Raw genomic sequence first — 23,754 nt, forward strand, 5'->3', positions numbered from 1 at the left:
TTTTTGCTAAACAAAAAAAAAAACAGTAGTTCTATAATACCACCAAAAGAAATCTCTATTTGTGTGAAATGATAAACATTTAGTATACAATACAGAGTACAGTGTTGCATGACCGTGCAATTGTCATTCAAAGTGCGACAGAGCTGAAAATTTGGCCTGGGCAGGAAGGGGGTAAAAGTGACCGGTAGGCAAGTGGTTAATCGGTACGGTTTTTGTCCAAAAATACAATACAACACATTACATCACTTCCAAACGTTTATTCTGTCTTAGGAGTATTTTCGGAACTTTAGTAACCTCTTCATTTTTGATATGAAGAAAAGCATGCAAAAAAAGACCATCATTTGTCCAATAATCTCATCGTGTGTACCAGGCATAAGTATTTTGGTGTGACAGTCACAATAAATGGCCGGCGTGTAATGTTTGTTGGTTTGCGCGTTACCGCAATGCGCAACTGTAAATGGGCCATTTAATTCCATTCCTTCAAGGTTCACATCAAGTTTTAAATTTAGAAGGAAATATCGATTTTATTATTAATATATATATAATTAATTATATATTTTTTTTTTTTAGGCGGACACAAGGCATGCAGAATAGCAGATTAATTAGGAGAAATTGGAGATTAAAGTCACACTCAAGCTGATTTGGTATTCCAGGCAAACAAGAGGTAAGCGTGTAAAATGACGAAGGGTCTTTGTATGAATATTCAAGGCTTCTTATGTCCCATGCTCATAATTCCCATTATGTCATAAAAGGAAAAGAGGAAACTTTGTGTTTTTTTTTTTTTTTTTATAATCGGAGAGATGCGGCAGCCTTGGGAGACGAGGTCCATCTTACCTAGCAGAGGCATTTGCATAAAAACGACTTTGTAGTTGGAAAGGGGGGGGGGGGGGTGCAGAAAGTATTAGATACACTGGCCTGCACTTAAGATGAGTGGAACGAAGGGTAATTCTCTGCATGCAAATCGCATGAAGCTGGTATTAGGGGAACTTTTCAAAGCTCGCCTTTTCGCCTTCTCATTAAGATCGAATTTGCTGTGCTGGGGAGACGCAGCGACGAGTCTTGCTCCCCTCGCTGCCAGGACCGCGCCTGTGTGCCCCCATGCCTGACCCCCCTGGGAGCGTTATTAATCCAATAATTAAACATTTATTGGTCGCAGCACCTGCTTGCTGCCTTTCCTGTCTGCCCCCCCAGGGGAGAGACCATCACAGCAGCCGAGGGAAGTCAGGAGAGGGAGGGAGGAGGAGTGAATCGAGCTGGAGATTGGGAGGATGAGAGCTCACCACACCATCTGAAGTTATTCTGCAGGATTTTCAACACATGCCTGGACATGGTGCAGGAAAAGGGGGACCTAGCAGCTGTCCTTAATTGGGGGGCCCTTTCTGTATAACTCCCAAGAAACAAGGGGTGCTATTCTGTGCCAGGAACACAGGGCTCTTTCTCCTTCCTCCCCCCCAACTCTGGGGTCTTCTTCTTCTTCTCACATCTTCACGAAGGGGGCTTTCCAATTCCTTCTGCTTCCAGAAAAGGGGTGCACTGCCAGATAAAGGGGTTCTCTCTCCTGCTGTCCTCCTCTGTTTGAAGGGTCTGTCTTCTCTGCTTCCCATTTTCTCTACTTCTGTATTGCCTGATTTCCAGTGAAAAAGGGGTGTTTGGCTGTATAGGCTTCTTCAAGGATAAGGGGGTGCACTTCTGCTTCCATTAAAGGGGTGCTCTTGTGTCCCCACAGGTTGAAGATTAGGGGGGCAGCCACCCCCTGCAGCCCGCCATCAACATGTTGCGCTACCTTCTAAAGACGCTGCTGCAGATGAACCTTTTTGCGGACTCCATTCCAGGAGAGGATTCCAATTCTACGGACTTGTTCTATCACTTTAACTCGTCCTTCCCCGGTTTCAACGGCAGCCTCCTGGATTTCGGAAACCTGACCAGCTTCAACGGTAAGAGGCCTCCTTCTATTTGGGGGGGCTCTAGGGGGTAGCTGCTGCGAGGTTCCTAATACGTTATCAAGAACATCTCACTTATTGCAGATAAAGACAATTCTTGTCTAATTCCAGCCAATTCATGCATGTGCTGTAAAATCGGAAGACAACCGGTAAATTAAATGCTGGAAATGTTTTACCATTTTTGTTTACAATTATTGCATTTTCTGGATTTTATTACCTGTGCTTGTCTAGCAGAAGCTGGCTGTACAGCATGTTTCCAAGCACTGCAGTGAGTTTGGTGGGATAACGGAGTTGTGAATTGGTGATCAAAAAACAATATTGACCGCAGTGCAGTAACAGAATTAAGCATTCTCCGTCCGATGACTTTACAGTATGTTGGAAAATATCTATTAATTCAAAACGTAGCAGAAAATAGCTTTTAGAACAGGCAGGAAGGGCTACATCTGCAGTAGGCACTTCATTTCAAGCCTAGCAGTTCTCACATCCTATACTGAAACTGACCAAAAATCTTTGTATGTCCAGTTTATATGTCAGTTGTAAACTGCTTTTTTTTACTGAAGACCATAGTCCAAGAATGTTCTCTCTCTAGATCTGTCTAAATGTACCATTCTCAACCAGGGTTCCTCCAGAGGTTGGTAGGTGTTTCTTAAGCTGTGGCTGATTGACCTCCCATTCCTTCATAGTTCCAAAGTCTGTGCCACTTGGCAGAACGAGCAACATGATTTTATTATTTGTTTTTAAGCGTGGCAATCAAACCATCAATGTAAAAAAATAACGCTAAGGAATGTTGAACTAGGGCACCCATTCCCAGCTAGAGTTCCATGGATCCTTAGGGTTCCTCCAGAGGTTAGTAGGGGTTTCTTAAACTGAGGTTGTTTAACTTTACATTTGATGGTGCCTGCATAGCTCTGGAGGTTATGCCACTTGTTTGTCTATAAGCCCCCGTCCACACCAAATCAGACTTCGCTTTCAAGTGAAGTCGCATATTTTCAAAGCTGCATGGTGCGACTTGGCTGACATCTGTGTGACTTCAAGCACAGATGTAAATTCAAGTCACACCTGAAATTGCCAAAAATTGTGCAGGAACTTCTCTTTCAAATCCTTGCTACATCGCGAAGTCGGCGTCACACCAATTTGAACAGTTGAATTTCCGACAATACTGTGCCACTTTTCATGTGATTTGGACCTGTCAAATCACATGACAAGTCGCACCGGTGTGAAGCAGGGCATTCAAACCATAAGAAACCACACTGTGGACTGTTGATCTAGGGCAGCTAATCTTAACCAGAGGTCCGTGGATCCCTAGACTTATTACAGATGTTGGTAGAGGTTCTTTGAGCTGAAGTTGATAGACCTTCCATCTGGTAATGCCTACATGGTTTTGGGATCAATGCCACGTAGCAGAGCCACTGGCATGAACTCCATGATCTTTTTAGCTGTCTGTATGGGTGGCATTCCGACCACCAATATAAGTGGCATTTTCCCCACTGACCATTGATGAATTGTAGGGGTTCTCTGAGACCTGAAATTTCATTCAAGGGCTATTCTTGGGTAGAGAGGTTGATGAAGGCTGGTCCAAAGACTCCGCTACTACATCCAGTGCTTTTTCAAAAGTGTTCTTAAAATGTTAGATTCAGTTTTTTTTTTTGTTTTTTTTTTTTTTTTTTTTTACTTTAGAAGTACCTTTTTGAGACCAATTTTTATAAGTGTTTTGATCATAGATTTTTGGATAAAAACAAGTAAACTGCACCTATTCACCTGATGTCCATTCTGTATAATTTCCATATCTAGCCTTATAGACTATCTGTGATAGGTGTAGCGTTGACTAGTCGGGGTCAATTCTTTTTTGGATTATGACCCATTTAGAGTAAGAGAAAATGATATATAATCTCTATCTTCTAACAGACAGCTGTATGAATCCAACAATTGGTGAACTACAAGTCCCAGGAAGGGTCAGTTAGTAGCTATTGGCTATCTGAGCATGCTAGTTGATAGCCCATGTTTTACATAGAGACTCTGTTTTATGCAGACCACATAAGTCTTAATTTGGAGTTGTGATGTTAATACAAGATGACTTGTAATATGATTATTAATTCTGTGTTTGCTTTGCACACGGCTCCTGTCAATATACAGGATTGTCAATTAGTTTTCTCACCGTGCTGCTGTGTTTTTAGCATTTTTAATGTGCACTCTGGCCAAATGATATTAAATAACTATGAGACATATTTACAAAGCAGTTAATGGGAATTTCACCAAACATTTGCTGTTGCTGTATCAATCACTGTCATTTAAAATACATGCACCAGGAAGATTCACCTGGTGTTAATGTTTGGAGAAAATCACATTCACTGCTTTATAAATACACCCCTTACTGTTCATTGTCCTGCTAGAAATAGCTAGTTAGCGTGTTGGTTTTTGGACGCACGTGTGTAAGCGTGTTGTGGGAGTGGCCGTAGGAGTTTTTTTATGCGTGGCGGGCTTTTCGTTTTATTGCCATTTGGAATGTGGTCGGAGCTTATGTGATGCATGTTCTGTAACTGTATAGATCAAGCAGAGTGGGGCCTCTACAGGAGGTCTGACTATAGTGTGAGTCCACTCTGCCCACTAGTGGCCATCTAATCTCACTGCAAAGGATCCGTGGCACTGAGGATGCAATAGACAGAAAATGAAATTTTAGTGCATTTTGGGTGGAATTCAGGATTATGATATTTTAGTATTTTTATTTGTTATAAAGAGCTGTAGTCGGTAATATGTTTGAGTACACACTATTGTACTTTTATATAGCTCTGACATATACCGCAGTGCTGTACAGAAACCACTGAGCCAGTAACGCCAGTCCCTGCACCAGGGAAGCTTACACTCTAATGTCTCCACCGCAGTCACACACACTATTATTATTATTATTATTATTATTATTTTATACAGTTCTGACAATCGTATACTGAAATTCTGCACAGGGAACGATGAGCCAGTCACATCAGTCTCTGTGCCAGAGGAGCTTACACTCTATTGTCCCCACTACAGTCACACACTATTATACATTTATATAGCTCTGACATATACCGCAGTGCTGTACAGAAAACACTGAGCCAGTAACACCAGTCCCTGCACCAATGGAGCTTACATCCTAATGTCTCCACCGTAATCGCACACTATTATTATTAATTTTATTTAGTTCTGACAATCCTATACTGAAATTCTGCACAGAGAACACTGGGCCAGTCACATTATCAGTCAATCCCACTCTATTGTCCCTACTGCGGGGAGCTTACACTCTATTGTCCCTACTGCAGTCACACTTTATTATTATTATTATTATTATTATTGTTATGCACTTTTTTAACTCTGACATATTTTGCAGCACTTTACAGAAAACACTGAGCCATGTACATCAGTCTCTGCACCCAAGGAACTTACACACTAATGTCCCATCACAGTCGAGCACTATTATTTTTTTTATAGCTCTGACATATTCCTTTATGCAGTGCAGAGAACACTAAGGTAGTCAACATAAAAGAGAAACAAATACTCCTGCAATTGCTGTGCGACTGGTTGAAAATGTGTGTGTCACCACTGGTGCAGCCACCACATTGGCTGTGCTGCCACCCACAACAGGTCAGGGAAACCCAAGTACAATTGTAAAAAAAGAAAGAAACTGAGGGCGTACCAGCCTAGTGCTCTGCCTTTGCAACAATTTATAAAAAAAAAAAAAAAATTATAAATAATACTCACAAATGAATGAATTAGTCAAGCAAAATATATATATAGTCCACCAGATGCTCCACCCAGCATGATCTGCTGGCAAGTACCAATTGTAGAATGAAGAGTCCGAAAAAGCTGACGTGTTTCAAGGGATGTCCTCACTTCCTCAGAGCTCTAAGGAAGAGAGGACATCCCTCCAAACATGTCAGATTTTTTTACTCTTCATTCCACAATTGGTACTTGCCAGCAGTTTTTTTTTTTTTTTATAATTGTCGCAAAGCTAATGCACTAGGCTGGTACGCCCTCTGTTTCTTTCTTTTTAGAACTGTGAGTTAGTCACAACAGTTCCTGCACCAGAGGAGCTTGCACTCTAATGTCTAATGACCACAGACACTATTATAAATATAGCTCTGACATATTCCGCAATTCTATAATGAGAACACTGAGCCAGTCACATCACTCCCTGCACCAGAGGAGCTTACAATCTGTTTATTATGTTTTTTAGATTGTAGGATGGGGCGTACAGGGGAATACAAACAGGGGAATGCACACGCCATGCAGATATTGGGTTGGACATTCAAACTAATTGAACAATGATGGAGAGCAACAACCAGGCAGAATTCATATGCCGTCACTCTTCAGAACAGGAACTAACGAGTTGTGATTGGCTGTCCTTGTTTTCTGCACGTTATTTTCTGGTTTATTACCCGCACCTGATTGTGTTTCTATATTTTCTTCTTTTCCTCTTATTATTCAGTTTGCGTTTCTTAAGATCTGTCTGTAATCATCATGATGTGTGTGATTGGGACAGACATGCTCTGCTGCGCTCTAGAAGTTTCTCTGTTCCTTTTCTTCTAATAGCACTTCCTATGACATAAAGGGTACAAATAATAAACAAGCATGTGTCGTCCACCAAGATTCTGTGACTTCTTAGACATTACATGTATTTAGAATAACATTCTTCTTTTGTGTGCTGTTGTCTTTGTATTCACTCTGACATAATAGGTTAGTTGTTCTAAGGGTCATTTCACATGGAAGTCAAAGGGGTAGTAAAAAATGGGGTTGATCTGTGTTTTTTTATCATCCAATTTCCCCCATCCCCCTTGACCGCCTACCTATATTCTAACATAGTATATATGCAGTGGCATATATAACCAGGCTTGCAGAGTTTGCGGCACTTACCAGTGAAATCAATGGGATGGTGCAGCGAATGCAAGCTAGCCGCTTGTCTTGTGCTTGTGATGCTGCATTTCAATACAAAATACCCCACTGGTGTTAAAAGAAAAAAGTAAAAAAAAAAAAAAGGCATTCAGAAAAATTGCCTCCCTAATGACTGCCAATGACTAGCAGCCACTGCTTTACTGTCCTTTTGCAAAGTGATCCATCGTAGATCGCTTTTCAGAGGGCTGTAGAGAGTGACACCCATGTAACTGCATTGCAGGAAGATGAACCACATTTTGCTGTAAGAACTCTGGACATTGGAGGTAAGAGGGTTAATCCTGCTGTAAAAGTGGCCTTGCAAGTATATTCATGCACTAATAACCGACATTCCCTGTGAAATATTTTTATTATATGAGCTGCCTCACCAGAGCCAATAAGCTCACCAACTGATTGTGTTCCTTTCACTACTACAAAAAAATAAAAAGTTGGAAGTGCCTCTTGGATGTATGTTTTTGGATATGCCCACCTATTTAACCATGTAAAAAATATCCATACCCCGCATTCTAATTTAAGTGATCCCCTCTGGTTTAAAGTGTTTGTTACCCCAACACTTCATATTCCTGATATGTGCTTGCTGTACCATGTACTTGTATGAGAAAGTATCCTGTTCTCTTTGTATTGCTTCATTTGTGTGAAATCTGTGTTGCTGCCAGTCCTTCTGCGTTCCAATTAAAAACTAACCACACTAAGCAGGAGAACACAGTGTGGTCAGTTCTCTCTTGGGAACTCAGCCTGCTCTCCTCCAGTGATCAGATTTGTCCTGACACGCCCCCGCTGCACAGCCATTCGCAGGCAACCTCAGTGTGCTGCTGCTTCTCCTGCCCCAGATCGCATGCAGCTGAGAACAGAGGGAATGTGATCACTTCTAAAAAAGGGAAAAACTGTATTTATAATAATAATTTTGTTTTTCATTTAAACCTGAATGGGTTGTTTTACAAGGTGATCATTTACAATCGCTTTAATATAGGAGAAGGGTTAACTCCATTAAGCCTCATTCCAGAGAAAGTCACCTGCTTTACCAGAAGTGAGTTCTTTTGGTTAACAAATGTAGCCATATCGGTGTTGGTACTGCTTGGACCTAGAAGATGAAGTCAAACCTGAAAATCTTGTCCTGAAAATGACTGTAAGTGCAAATGGAAAAATTATCCCAGTGACTGTTACAATGAAACTTGGCTAGAGGACCAGTGCCCCCTGCTGGCAGTACTTTGCACTACACAGGTCTTCTGAGAGATGCCTGTGAAAGGTTTGAGTTGTGATCTCACATGGACATTCATGTAAGATATATTATAGTGTGTGTGTATATGTGTGTGTGTATGTTTGTTTTTTATTTTTTGTAAGGTTGGTGCACCCATAACTGATATTTCAGTATTTGGTACTTGTTAATTAAATAACCAATAATTTATCTAAGGGTGGTGCTGGTGGTGGTGAAATAGTATGGCTTCTTTGTCCTGAAGAGTAAGTCCACATTTTCTTGGCCTGCAGTTATTCCTTCTTTTGTAGATGGATTTCATAATTTGTCAATCGGAAAAATGACTTTTCCTTTTTGAGGATGATGATCTACTGTCAAGGTACAGTGAGAAGTGACCTGGTTGTGGTCTTCTTCTTCTCTGATCACTGTGAGCAACCCGCTCAACACCTAATTCAAGATTCTGAGTGCCCGCTGCAAATAGCTTCATATTTATGTGATCTGTCCATTGAATAAAATAGAGCCAATACATATCAGCAGAAAGGGTTTTTCCCCTTCTTCAGGACTCAAACATATGATTTGTAATTAACGAAATTCACCGAACATGCCTGCTTAGTGGCTGGAAAAAGTTGCAGTATCAGCGCATCTACGTGAAAATGAAAGTGGCCACACCTGAGGAAGGTGGAGGTCCTTCCCCAAAATGCGTTGGGTATATTTTATGCAATAAAAATGTCATGTCAATATTAAGCTATCATTTGTACCAGGCTTTCTGCATACCCAAATATATAGTTATTCCTTAGAATTTTACAACTGCTCCTATGTAATCATACCTGGAGACTCTTTATAACTCCTTTTTATCACTCGGTACCTGAAATGTACAATAGTCTGGCTGTAGTGTAAGGAGACTGCAGGTTGGATGCCTTGTCACTCGCTCCTGCTTTTTTCTTCCCCCTCTTATTGGAGTTTGCATGATAGGTCGCCACCGCTCCACAATCTTCTAATCTATGGGCTTCATTTAAAATATCAGCTTATTTATACCCTAGAAAGGAATAGAGGTAATACTTCAGGTCAACCTTCACAGTCAGATTTTTTGTGTGTTTGAATTGTGCCCAAAGGTTCTTCACATAAACTCAGCTATTTGTTCCTATTATCATGAAAGCAAAGCGGGAGCGTCGTCCATTTACAGCTGACGTTTATTCTGCTCATATGTTGCCTTCCCTTGTCGTCCCCCCATCAACATGCTAATGACATTATTACATAAAACCTCTCCATTATTACTATATTCCTTATTTTAGAACAAGTGATGTCATCACTGGGTCTTTGTTCTTCTCTATGTAATGCAGGTAGTTCATGGCTGGTGGGAAGAGCTGGCAATGTGCTGTGCATAACTTTCTGAAATCGTCACAACACTCGGCCTCACTATTCCTCCTGAGCCCTGTTGCAAGTAGTGGGCTGTTTCCTTGGTGGAGTTGTTCAGATATCAAAATGCCTTGATGGGGATGTCAGTCTAGAGGGCAGGCTGTATTTCATGCAGACAGCGCTAAAAAATAATTGGAAGAACTAAAAACTGCGAATAAAAAGGGTGGGCTAGGGACAGTTAGGCTGGGGAGGAAAGAGCTAGATGATGCTGGACAACCTCCAGCCAGGAAATGAAGATCTGACTTGCAGCTTTTTATGCACTGCGGCCCGTATTTAACTGGCAGGGGAGGAGCAGGTGCCGTCTTTCTGTGGTGCTTCTACTCCGTGTGCGTGTCCCCAAAAGACTTCTATAGAGATGCAGCCAGTGTTATATCTGCCTCCATTCACTAGAGGGCGCCCAGGGAGTACAAAAGACTCAAAGAGCAGAATCTTGGAGGATTGTGGGAAGTGTAATTTACAAGAGAAATTGAGCTATTACCACAAGTTTTCTGGAAAAACATAATTCCCAATAGATCCCATAAATCCCAATATAAGAGACATTAAATGGAAGTGACATTCATTTCCCTGGGAGGAAGGAGGAACTCTTTGTATGGGTAGGACAGCTCTGATATGGACCATAAACCACCTGAGTGTAATGAGCGGCCCATCTTTATCTGAAAGCAGGGGAAGCGGAGTGAACGCTATCCTTGAGATTTGTATTGCAACCTGGATTGTGGGGAGCCTGTAATGTAGTAAGGAGCCACACTCTGAGGAAACCACCAAAAAGAAAGCGGGAAGCCCTTTGTGCTTGGCGATGGTATGGAAAGCCTCTGCTTATACAGGACTGGTGAGTGGCCACTGGCCAACCACATACTGTAGTCTAACAGAGGGACAGACTTGCCAGTTAGAAACACTTTACTTTTGCTGGCACCAGCTGTTAAAGGTACACTACCCAGAGCTCTCCAACGCAAGGTTATGGGACCCCAACGAGCTTGCCAGCAGAAGGTTCAGTGCATGTTGACTGTTGCTGCAGTAGCCACCTATAGGTCCTCTCCACCCCCCCCCCCCCCCATTAGCTAGGCCACTCTGTGTAGGCTAAGGAAGAGGTGGAGTCAGGACCTGGATCTGAACCCACGACCATAGTTCCCAACTGTTCCTGATTTGGAACAAAGTCCCTCTTTCCTCCTCATTTGTCCCTCATTTTGGTCTCATCTATATAGTTGTAGATAAAATGCACTTTTTAGCTTGTAAAAAGTGGTTTAGCACTGGGAAACGTTCATCCAGTTTCTAACTTGCTGCATTTGTACATTTCAAAAGCCAGTATAAAGGAAGAAATATTGGTGGTAAAAACAAACAAAAAACAGCACTTGTGGGTTTAACTAATAATTTTTGTTGGTTTAATTCTCCTTTAAGGGGGAGTGGTAGGGGTGTGTCCTATGTCTAAATACTTTTGCTAATCAGTGTCCCCAGTTCCCATCCCAAAAAGCTGGTAGATATGGCCACAACCTCTGCTGCATGTGGCAGTAGATCTTATTGCTGAGCCACCTGAGATTCTGGCTCCTTGGATAAACATACTTTCTATCTTGTTTGTGGTGAACCTTGAACCTTTTGCTCCTTCTGCCATCACTAACACTCACTACTGACCTTGGCTTGTTCCTTAATGATGCTTTTGCTTGATTCCAACTACTTGTTACTGACCTTTTTGGCTTGTTTACTGACTACACTTTTGCTTGATCCCTACCGGCTATATCTGCTATCAGACCCCGGCTTGCTCACCTTCTGGCGAGGCAATCCTGAGGACTACGACCTGGCACTAGCACAGAACGAAACCCATCTCCACCATCAGGATCTTAGACGTGAGTCCACATCATCTGCCAGGGTGATCTCCTTGTGTTCTCATCATGCTGGTTTGTGTGAACCTCTCTACTGCTACTGGTGTCTGAGCCGAGGCCGGACCCCAGCTGAACAGATGGAGCTCTGAGCCACAGTGCGGTCCGGATCATTTGTCCGGGCTCCAATCAGCAGGAAACCTAGACACGTGATTCAAAATTACTCGAAACTTGTACTGACCGGGTGATTCCCAGACAGGTGGCAACCCTAGCCCGATCCCTGATCGTGACAGGTGGACTATTAGGTGTTTATGGCTTGCAGCTTGTTAATCATCTCAGTTAATCACTATATTCCTGTTGTCTAGTGTGTTATGTTCTTTGATGATGAACCCATTTCAGTATAACCTTTCCTTCCTGATATACCCTGGTATAACCTTTTCCTAACTCACAAGTACAATATACATTGCTGATACTTACACAGGTCTGTGTAGTTTTCTGGTGTGTAGGTATTGTTGTGTTTGAGGGCAATGTATACACACAGGTGTCTGCATCTATATCCTCAGCCCAACCAGGTGAGTCAGGAAGTACAGAGCTGTTAGCAGATTCTTGGACACAAGAACAGAGGACCCGGTGTTCTGGCATATAGTGTCCGGCCATCGGATAGTGTCCGCCCCGTACTCCGCTTGCGCAGTACGGAGCAGAAGGAGCTTCGAAAAATCTCCGAAGATGAACGGCGCCTGCACTGTGAGTCAAGGTAGTAGCCCCACCATCCAAGAGGACATAGGGCTGCCGATATTAGAGGGCCCCCTGTGGGCTCGCTTTTCTCGCCGCGCTTCGGGCATGGCCTCGCTGTGCTCGGCTCTTTTTATACTAACTCTATGTCCACTTGGATGATGGGGCTAGAACCTGGACTCGTGGCGCAGGCACCGTTCATCTTCGGCTATTTTCGGAATCTGTGTGTGCTGTGTAATGCGCATGCGCAGTACACAGCGGACACTATCCGATGGGGGACACAATATGATAGGACACCGCCACATCATTATGAGAAGCTCACAGTGTGCAGTGAAATCAAAGTAAGTCATTTCAGCACAGGAGAGGAGTGGAATGTGGAAGGCTGGAGGTCCGCTTCAACTAGTCTCCAATCACGCGTGCAAATCCTGACTCTCGACGGATCAGAAATGGCAACCAAGTGTTAATTGGTTTGTAAACCAGGTGTAAAATGACAGCACAGGTTTTAATCTGACATTTGACAAGAAATCGACAGTTCCGGGGATAATGACAAACTCCATTCAGCAACCTAGGATGGATTAAATGCCCTTTTTTTTCAGAGCTGGAACAATAGACTTGCATAGAATCCTCTATGGATTGCGAAGAAGAAAAGCCTGAAATACTCCCAGAGAACGCGCGCCACGCCACTGACCTTTCCGGAAACCTTTTCTTTGCAGGCATACGGCACCATCACATATTGATTACTTTTTATAAACCCAAAAATTAACTCTTTCATAGCGGGGTAGTTCGTCGACTTCTCTGAGTCTGACACAGGAACATTGAGACCATTGCTGTGTTTTCGCTAAAGAGAGACTAGTTGTGAAATAGTCGTTTTCTATGTGCTGTAACGTTCTAAAATAAAGTTCTGTTTTATAGTGTGATTTAGGATTATCTCGTACTCCAGGCAAACACACTTGTTGTGACACTTGCTGTATATGAGAGATGTTTTATCTGTCAAAGGATTTGTAATTCTGTCCAGCCAGTCCTGAGATTTACACAGCCCTACCACACCGTAGAGCCCTACTAGTGACATTAATTTTCTTTGCTAGGTCACCTCCTTACCACCTAGCCTGCCATTAAATAAACAGCAGGTAACAGATAAGGGCATCTCTCTGCTTTTCTCCTTCGGTCACATTTATCTCATCACATGTGCACTGCAGCACACCTTACTGGCCTCTAGATTTCTCTCTCCCTCTACCCCCTGCTGAGACCATGTGACCATTACCTTGGCATTGGTCACGTGCAGTGGTGGCCCCTCCATAAAGGGCACACCCCTAATCAATGCGCCCGGCCCCTAATCTACATCCAGGGCGCCGGGCGCATGTTTTTTTGAAGCACATGGTTAGAGCCTGAGGCTCTAATTGGCTTTAAAAAAGGGTGGGCTTAGGGCTCAGAGCATTAATAGTGCCATTATTTTGCCACAATGGTGAATTAATATTTGCTATTGTCTGTCTTTCTGATTCTCCTACTGGCCAATCAGGAAGCGGGTCCTGAGACCCAATTGGCCGAGAGGAGAAGGGATCATATTGGCTGCTAAGGAGGAGGAGACACAGGGGAAGCTGAGGATGAGGAGACGCAGGGTGAAGCCGCAGAGGAGGAAGTGTTGCCCGTGGGTTTGTTTGCTACCGCCACCCCCAAAAAAATGGAGCACCAGCTGCCACTGGTTACGTGTCTGACGGAGGGTGTTCGGATTTCATTTATTAGAGCAAGAGTTTCCAAACTATGGCCCACTGTGGGGTCAATGAATGAATGAAATACTTGTATAGCGCACAATGCGAACTGAATCGCTTCTAGGCTTCAATGGCTTCTCGCACAGGTCTTCATGTCAGCTGGTGGTCTTCGTTCCTCCCCAACATTTCCACCCTTTCACTGTCCAGCAGTTGTTATTGCATAGCTCCCAACTGCCCCTGATTTCAAGGGACTGACCCTGATTTGGGACAAAGTCCCATTGTCCCCCTTTCCTCCTCATTTGTCCCTAATGGGGACTTTGATGTAAGGGGGGACTCTGCTGGTTTTGTTTATTTGGGATTTCTTTGCTTTGTTTTACTAAAATTCTTTCTCTGCTGTTCTGAATAGTATCATGCAGATTACAAAAAAGCCTGTATTGGGTCTCATTCACATGGGTGTACCCCATGTGAGGGCTGCGTTCGCCCATACGGGGGATGTACAGGTGTTCTGTGCATACCTGTGTAGGCAGTCCTATTCATGCCAATTGGGACACAGTGGATGCATGAACACAGCCTCTGCTCCTAGCTTAATATCTGTGTGGGTGCGGTGTGTGTTCTGAGTCATGCGCCCCCATGGATATCAAATAGGTAGCAGTGGATGTGTCTGTGCAGTCAATGCGTCCCAATTGACATCAATGGGACTGCCTGCACAGGTATGCATGGAACACCTGTACATCCGCAGCCCTCACATGGGGTAACCATTGATCCGCTTCTGTGAATGGGGCCTTAGAGCAAACGTGCGTTTTTTTTTTTTTTTTTTTTATTTGTTTTTTAAATAATTACTGTTTACTTAAATTACATGTTCTGCAATGTGAAATACTGTGTGTTGTTTTTTTTTTAGCGTAGGTGCGCTTTAAATACCACCGCGCTATTCTTGGCCAAGAAAGTGAATTCCTATCAAAAGAGCCTTTGGCGGTGATTGTTTTTCGGTAAACCTATTTGCAGGTCTGGAATAAAAAGCGGAATAATTTGCACTTCTGGCGGTTCCTCTCAGTTCATTAAATTGCCGGGTGCCGGAGTCAGACGTTTTGTGTCTCTTTTCTGCGTCCTGATTGAAATCAAATGACTACTTCTGTAAGATAAACCATCCCCTCGCTTGTTTACCGATCATTGATTTTCAATGGCTGATTAAAGGGATTGTCATTGAAATGAGGCTGCGGCAATCAGCCTCCGCTGAAGAGCCCTTGTGAGGAGGCCTCGCTGGCGGAGGCACGCACCAGATTGGACACTGTCAGCGGAGCAAATTGACTCCATTCTAATCAACTATCTATAGGCAGCCCATAAACGGATGTTAATTCCTTTCCCTTCTGGCATAACACAATATACATATTTTGTGTCATGGAGATGATGCTTTAAGCTGCTCATTTTATTCCCTGGAAGAAATCAAAGTGCTGATTACATCATGAATTCCCCAGGCCACTCGCTCTGCCTTGGACTTCTCCCTCTATAATTTTCTGGTGACCCCCAGCAATCTCCCGGCTGTCATCACAACCACAAAAGATGCAGCTGTTCAGACACAACCATATTCCCCATATTATTTGTTCTATTTTTATTTAAAACATTTTTTTTTTTTTAGATTATTAAATTTTAGTCAAATTCCCTAGAATTTTACTGAGCGTATTGCACCTCCATTTGATGCTTCTCACATGGCAAGTGTATATGCTGGCCTCATGGTCTCTATCTAATGACTTAGACCAGTGATTCTCAACCAGGGTTCCTCCAGAGGTTGCTAGGGGTTCCTTCAGCATTGGGCAATTTTTGCCTCTAAGATAAGTTCCCACTCACACCATTGATCTTTTTAGCTATCTGTAAGGAGGTAATTCTACCCAATGACCACAAGTGTAAGGACCTTTCTTTCCACTGACCATCACATTAATATATCATGAGTTGTAGATTTCTAATTTTTAGAAGGAGTTCCCCCAAGACCAGAGAACTATTCCAAGGGTTCCTCTGTGTTGAAAAGGTTGAGAAAGGCTGACTTAGACCATCCTTCTACCTAACTTTGGCATCTCTGGGGTATGGATATACATACTGCCTCCTAATTGGACTTTCTAATCAGTTGCATCAAGGTCCAACTAGCTTTTCCACTTTTAACATTATATCCACGTGATGGCTCTTTTTATGGTGGCGACTCTCTTTCTCTTCCTATTCACACATCACAGACTATATACTTTGCCATTGACTAATGTGCTATCGGTTTCTCAGCATATGTGCACATAACATGTCTGAGGCTTTTTGATCTTTGCTTGAGCTTTAAGTTCTAGAAATATTTGAAACATGGATCCTGAAGAAGCCCTATTTCTGGATGAAATGTGTCGATCCATACACCTCCCATTATTTAATCAAGCACAGATGATTGTATTTTATGTCTACATTTTAGAACATATTGCCTTTTGTATGGAGTCCATACTTCTACTTGTTTTTTAAACAATTTTGTATAAATAAAATATTCTGTGATTTTTATGTTTTGCCACATTGACCTATCATTTTATTGAAATGGAGGAGTGCTCTGGCGTTATCACTAGATAAATGTGAAACCTATCATTTTGGGCACTTTAAAATCACCATCTCTTAGTCTCCCCATCGGGAGAGGAATGGGAAATGCCTCTTTTCAAGTTTTGGCCTTACCCAGGGGATCATGATGGAATTTTTGAATAAGCTCCCCCACCCAGTCTTCACATATGAACCGTTCACTTCGGTTGCTAGCTGAATTTCTGGGATATATATATATATATATATATATATATATATATATATAGTCTGTATAAGCGTCCTGTGTATTCTTCCTTGAATTTTGGTGTGCTTTGTGTATATCTTCCAGATCTGTGCAGTAACCCAGTGTATGCAGGAGCTTCCTTTACTAAGGACCGCTCACTGCTGCCCTCTCTCCGTGTGCCGAGTGACTGGCCTTGTCTCCGCCCCCTCCTGTCATTTTTTGCATGCAGCCTGTAGTGGGTGGGGCCTACTGTAAAGACTATCATCACTGTACAATATAAGTGGTAGAGCGCTGCATTCTATATTTGAAGCTCATTCAGATGGGCAGTGAAACTCCTCCTCTGAGTTAAGAGACTGTATGCTGCGTGTGAATCCACCATGGAGCTGCACTCTGGCAGCCCATAGAAGTGGATGCAAATGCAGCGCCTGCATGGACGCAGTCACATGTCAAAATTTGTTTCTGCGAACTGGAGCGGGTACACGGATTTATATTCCGAACAAGTGGTTTTTCATAATTAAGAGCTCATTGAAAGTGTTCACTTAAAAAAATAAAAAAATAAATAAAAAAAACACCCTCCCCACCCCCGCTCCCCACTGTACTTAACTCAGGGGTGCTGCTCCCCACTGTACTTCCATCAGGGGTGCTGAGCTTTCAGCAATCTGGGGATTTCAAATCCCTGCTCTTCTCCCTTTTTTCTGGAGTGCTTCCAGGATGGATTAGAGAGATGCTCTGTGACATCACCGACCAATCGGTATCGCTGTGATCTGTTCAGGAAGCACCACACAGAGAAGAGCGGAGATTTCGAATTCCCGGACCGCTAAACCACTTTGTTCACTTTTCAGAAAAAAAAAACACTCTAAAGCTAAATTTCAGGCTACATTCACAGATGAAATGCATATATTGGAGCTGCTTTACTGGACAATAGATTTGTATTCGTCTATCCAGTCCTGAGATTTGCACAGCTCTTTCACTTTTACAGACCGATCTCCTACCCCCCACCCTGTGACTGAACAGTATAGAAAAAAAGAATCTGCCCTCCCAGCTGACTGGCTCCTTGTACTGCCTCTCCCTCCCCCAGTTTGAGCTCTGCTGTACAAGATGGATATCAGGTTAAATTAAGATACTTCTACTTGCGTTAAAAAAATATACATTTAATGACATATTAATGAAGCTGCATTCATTTGTCACTTTTATATCTGCCTGGAGTTCAGCCTTAAGTTATCTGGTCATGGAGAGTGATGAAGATTGTAAACCAGAATTGAGTGATGATAACATGGAGGATCCACGTTCGGTGTGTATATGTTAAGATTTACTTTAATTGTTATATGATGGTATCTGGCTTCTGTGTCTTTTTCTCTTCCAGCCTACTTTCATGGGGAGGCTCATCAGTAAAAGAGGCAGGTGGACATTGAGCGGGGTTCTGACGTAAGGGTATGGATTTCCTATGACCGCTGCCAGGGGGGTGATATTTGTATATTTACTGCTAATTAAGCTGTAAAAAGTCTATGAAGACGCAGCACATGAAATCAGTGCAGCCTGCCAGGGTCTGCCGAATAATGAGCTGTCTCTGCGCTCTGCTGGGATTCATTCACAGCTGTCCATCTGTTCAGTGTGGCCCCACATCAGCCAGCCAGCATGCACTGTATGGGCCCCGATGACGGGGGGACCTTATGGTGTGGTTGTTTCAAGGGACACCTTACTTCTGAGCTGATATATTCAGGTGTGCTGTGTTCCAGTATTGTCTGTAATAGTACCATAATCCAATTAAGACAAATAAACTATATGCATTAATACAAATAAACAACACAACAAACATTAATAGATGTATGTAGATTTTATTGCAAATGGTAAGGTACTAAAAAGGAGGGATATTTCCTGGGACAAATGTTAGAACATGAGATTGTCCCTGAGCGTCATGGATGGTAGGCAGCTATGATATGGTGATGGAGTTTATTGGGCTGTATGTCATACGTGTCTCTTCTGGGAACCAGTGCCAGGTCTGCTTTCTGGTGTGCTGCCGCCCGCACTTTTGAATTTCACCCAAAGTGCTGACATGGCAACCAGTCAGGAGATGGCGCTCCCAATCTGTACAAAGGCCAATCAGGAGGCAGCTCTCCTGATTGGCACTGCCTTACATTGCAAAGCTAACTCAACTTTTGCTACAGTACTTTTAAATTAATCCTCATGCCTTAGTGCCAGCTTTTGGGTGCCTATTTAACTCAGTGCACCCTATGACTAAAGTGCACCCCAAAGCATCTTGTGTCGTCTAGTAAGCCTAGGATGCCCCATGACTCCAGTGCATGCCCGGGCATCCTTTATCATCTAGTGACCCCCAATGTGCTCTGTGCACCCTGTGACTCCAGTGCATGCCAGGGTATCCTGTGTCATCTATTGACCCCAGTGTGCTCTATACTCCCTGTGACTTCAGTGCATGCCAGGGTATCCTGTGTCATCTAGTGCATGCCAGGGTATCCTGTGTCATCTAGTGACCCCAGTGTGCTCTGTGCACCCTGTAACTGCAGTGCATGCTAGGGTATACTGTGTCATCTAGTGTCATCTAGTGACCCCAGTGTGCTCTGTGCACCCTGTGACTCCAGTGCATGCCAGGGTATCCTGGCTGTGTCATCTAGTGACCCCATTGTGCTCTGTGCACCCTGTAACTGCAGTGCATGCTAGGATATCCTATGTCATCTATTGACCCCATTGTGTTCTGTGCTCCCTGTGACTCCAGTGCATACCAGGGCATCCTGTGCCATGACCCCAGTGCTCCCTGTGACTATAGAGCATCCTGTATCTTCCAGTGAGCCCCATGTCTTATGTACACTTCAGAGCACCTTGTGTCATCTAGTGACCCCAGTGTGTCCAGTTTGCCCCCATGAGTGCACCCCAGAGCATCCTGTTTCTTCTAATGACTACAAGTGTGCCCTCTGTGCCACTGTTTCTCTCTGCGCCAGAGTGCCGCCAAGCGTGCGCTGCATTATTCACTTCTAGTGCATCCAGTTGACTTCCATGACAACTGTGACCCTACACAGCATCTGATATGCTTCTGCATCATCTAGACAGTGATTAGGACCTTTGTCTGGGAAACGGTATTGAGGAATGCACCTGATTTCAGCATTATTCGCATTAATGTATATAATACAGCATGACTGATTCTCAGAGGGTTTCCAGCTCATTGATTTTCCAATGTTCAACTATTTTCTAGATCCATAGGAAATGTTGGAAAATCTTTTCATTAAACAAATGAAATCCTATATTAAATGGACCTTTCACTAAAAAGCAAGGTCATTTTATTTATTCACCCCCCCCCCCCCCATTTCCCCCTGTGCACAAATGCTGCAATAAAATAAAAATTAAAACTGTGGGGAAAAGTTGGCAAATATTCTTGGTTTAGCCCATCTTTTGCTTGCGGCATTCAGGCAAGAGTGAAGTAACCATCCTTTCAGCAAGATCCCAGGGAATGCCGAGTACCACAGATCTCACTAGATGATGATTGTGCACAGTGCTGGAGCATCTTACAAGATCTGGGCTACTTGGCATTCCCACAGATCTCACTGGAAGGATAGTGATGACATCCCCTGCACTACAGAAGTTGGGGTAAGACAAGTATACTTGCTAACATTTCCCCACCCGCAGCCGCCTCCCCACTATGTCCCAGGAGGTTGCAGGTGGGTGATGAGAATTGGCATGCTATTCCAGGGGAAGTGGGAGAGGGTACCTGACAAAACTAGATACCCACTCCACCAAAAAATAAAGTTACACAATTTGGAGGGAGGGGGAAAGAGGATCAGTGGAACTTCCATTCAGGTGTGAAGTTCTGCCTTGAAGTCAATGTCTGTAAGAACCGTTATTTCCATGAAAATATTTCAGCAGCCACTAAGACATTCAACATTACAATTGTACCTGACATTCCCACAATCTCCAGCAGTTTAATGGCAGATAATGCTATTTTCCGAGATCGTATTATCTGGAGAGAGGAAGAATTGTAACATTGTATTTTCAGCTTTCCCCAAATGGAAATAAGACAGCGGTTTTATTAAAATTGGCAGCATGTTCTGGCTGTAAATAACCATTAGCATATCCTATTTATTAACCTTCTTTGAAGCCTTTCGACAATGGAGAATACAAATGAGGAATGGCACCTGCCTCTATAAATTTGTCCTGTTAGCGTGGTTTGACGTTTTCCTTCTTTCTTCTGAATTCCGTCTTAATTTTATTGATTTCCAACACACTATTTCTGCCACATCCCCTCCATGCCTCATCTGTTTGAGCCCAAAAAAAGATTGGGACAATTTTATTGGTAGAACTTGATTTTTATTCTCATTTATCACTAAGAAATAAGCTTTAAGAACCCCACAACACATTAATAATGTGATAACACAGAAATATACACTCACCGGCCACTTTATTAGGTGCACCTGTTCAATTGCTTGGTAACACAAATTGTTAATCGGCCAATCCCAGGGCAGCAACGCAACAATGCATTTAGGCACCTAGATGCGGTGAGGACGACTTGCTGAATTTCAAACTGAGCATCAGAATGGGAAGGAAAGGATATTTAAATGACTTTGAACGTGGCATGGTTGTTGGTGCCAGATGAGTTACATAGTTGGTGAGGTTGAAAAAAAGACACAAGTCCAACCTATGTGTGTGATTATATGTCAGTATTACATTGTATATCCCTGTATGTTGTGGTCATTCAGGTGCTCATCGAATCGTTTTTTTTAAACTATCGATTCTCCCCCACTGAGACCACCGCCTGTGGAAGGGAATTCCACATCCTTGCCGCTCTTACAGTAAAGAACCCTCTACGCAGTTTAAGGTTAAACCTCTTTTCTTCAAATTTTAGTGAGTGGCCACCTGCCTTAATAAACTCCCTTTCACAAAAAAATTGTGGGGGTCACCAGTATGTTATTTGTAAATTGAAATCCTATCCCCTCTCAAGTGTCTCTTCTCCAGAGAGAATAAGTTCAGTGCTCATAACCTTTCCTCATAACTAATTTCCTCCAGACCCTTTATTATCTTTGTTGCCCTTCTTTGTACTCGCTCCATTTCCAGTACATCCTTCCTGGGGACTGGTGCCCAGAACTGGACAGCATACTCCAGGTGAGTCCGGACCAGAGTCTTGTAGAGCAGGAGAATTATCGTTTTTACCTCTGGAGTTGATCCCCTTTTTTAATGCGTGCCAATATTGTGTTTGCCAAGCTGCTGATTGCTGAGCCTATCATCTACTAGGACCCTCAGGTCCTTTTCCATCCTAGATTCCCCCAGAGGTTCTCCCCCCAGTGTATAGATTGCATTGATATTTTTGCCACCCAAATGCATTATTTTACATTTTTCTATATTAAATCTCATTTGCCATGTAGTTGCGCACCCCATTAATTTGTTCAGATTTTCTTGCAAGGTTTCCACATCCTGCAGAGAAGTTATTGCCCTGCTTAGCTTGGTCTTGTCTGCAAATACTGAGATTGAACTGTTTACCCCATCCTCCAGGTCATTTATAAACAAATTAAATAGGATTGGTCTCAGCACAGAACCCTGGGGGACCCCACTACCCACCCCTGACCATTCTGAGTACTCCCCATTTATCACCACCCTCTGAACTCGCCCTTGTAGCCAGTTTTCAATCCATGTACTCACCCTATGGTCCATGCCAACGGACCTTATTTTGTACAGTAAACGTTTATGGGGAACTGTGTCAAATGCTTTTGCAAAATCCAGATACACCACGTCTACAGGCCTTCCTTTATCTAGATGGCAACTCGCCTCCTTATAGAAGGTTAATAGATTGGCTTGGCAAGAACGATTCTTCATGAATCTATGCTGATTACTGCTAATGATCCTGTTTTCATTACTACAATATTGTATATAGTCCCTTATCATCCCCTCCAAGAGCTTGCATACTATTGATGTTAGGCTAACTGGTCTGTAATTCCCAGGGATTTATTTTGGGCCCTTTTTAAAATATTGGAGATACATTGGCTTTTCTCCAATCAGTGGGTACCATTCCAGTCAGTAGTCTGTCAGTGAAAAATAGGAACAATGGTCTGGCAATTGCTTGCTTTCGTTCCCTATGTACCCTCGGGTGCAAGCCATCAAGTCCTGGTGATTTTTATTAATGTTACGTTTCCCAAGTCTAATTCTAATTCTGTCCTCTGTTAGCCATGTGTATGCTTCCTGTGATGTGCCATGATAAACACTGCAGCATTAGTCTGAGTATTTGAAAAACTGCTGATCTATTTCATGCACAACCATCTCTCGGGTTTACAGAAAATAGTCCGAAAAAGAGAAAATATCTAATGAGCGGCAGTTGTGTGGACGAAAATGCTTTGTTGATGCCAGAGGAGAATAGGCAGACTGGTTGGAGATGATAGAAAGGCAACAGTAACCCAAATAAACACTTGTTACAACTATATTATGCAGAATACCATCTCTGAATGCAGAACACATCCAACCTTGAAGAAGATGGGCTACAGAAGCAATAGACCACACCAGGTGCCACTCCTGTCAGCTAAGAACAGATAACTGAGGCTACAATTCGCACAGGGTCACTAAAATTGGACAATAGAACATTGGAAAAATTGTTACCTGGTCTGATGAGTCTCCCTTTCAGCTGCAACATTCAGAAGGTAGGGGCTGTCAGGAACCATGAAACAGACAGACAGAAGTACCATCAAATCACACTTGTTTATTATTAAAAAGGTAAATATAAAAAAGCATAGTCAAGCATAGCCAGAGCCCAGTAGCCAGATCGGGTAGTCACCCAGTCCAAATTTTTAGCAGGACTGGGACAATGCGGCAGATGGATCGGACGCTTTTGACACTTTTTTGGGCACCATTGACATTTATACAGCGATCAGTGCTATAAAAATGCACTGATTACTGTATAAGTGACACTGGCAGGGAAGGTGTTAACACTAGTGGTGATCAAGGGGTTAAATGTGTTCCCTAGGAGGTGATTCTAACTGTGGGGGGAGGGGACTGACTGGCAGTACAGAGTGATCGCTGTTCCTAATCACTAGGAACAGACGATCACTCTGTACAGTGGAACCTTGGTTTACAAGTAATGCGGTTAACAAGCGTTTTGAAAGACAAGCAACTTTTTTTTTTTTTTTTTTTTTTTTTTTTTTATATTCTGCCTCAGTCTGCGAGTGTTGTCTTGCAAAACTAGCAGAATTCGAGCTAATGGGGTGTGCAGTACCGCATTTGGCCGGAGGTGCGGGGGCTCCGATGACATTCGTAGCCGTTCGGAAATACTCCGTTCCTG

General features: G+C 43.0%; 1 protein-coding gene across 2 annotated transcripts in view; it reads left to right on the forward strand.

Moving 5' to 3' along the window:
- Positions 1 to 571: 571 nt before the first annotated feature.
- Positions 572 to 23,754, forward strand: part of ROBO3 (roundabout guidance receptor 3) — a 428,948-nt gene continuing 405,765 nt past the window's right edge. Inside the window, exons 1-2 of one of the 2 annotated variants that reach the window (XM_077457778.1) lie at positions 572 to 664; positions 1,727 to 1,934. In XM_077457778.1, the coding sequence (XP_077313904.1) occupies positions 1,772 to 1,934 (163 nt within the window). In that variant the 5' untranslated portion in view covers positions 572 to 664; positions 1,727 to 1,771. Of the gene's footprint in view, positions 665 to 1,256; positions 1,583 to 1,726; positions 1,935 to 23,754 lie in introns of those variants that run through there. The other variant, XM_077457779.1, reaches the window with a different exon arrangement.

The sequence above is a fragment of the Lithobates pipiens genome, unplaced genomic scaffold (genome assembly GCF_037356315.1).
Source record: "Lithobates pipiens isolate NorthernLeopardFrog02 unplaced genomic scaffold, aLitPip1_a1.2 Scaffold_27, whole genome shotgun sequence".
Classification (NCBI taxonomy): domain Eukaryota; kingdom Metazoa; phylum Chordata; class Amphibia; order Anura; family Ranidae; genus Lithobates; species Lithobates pipiens.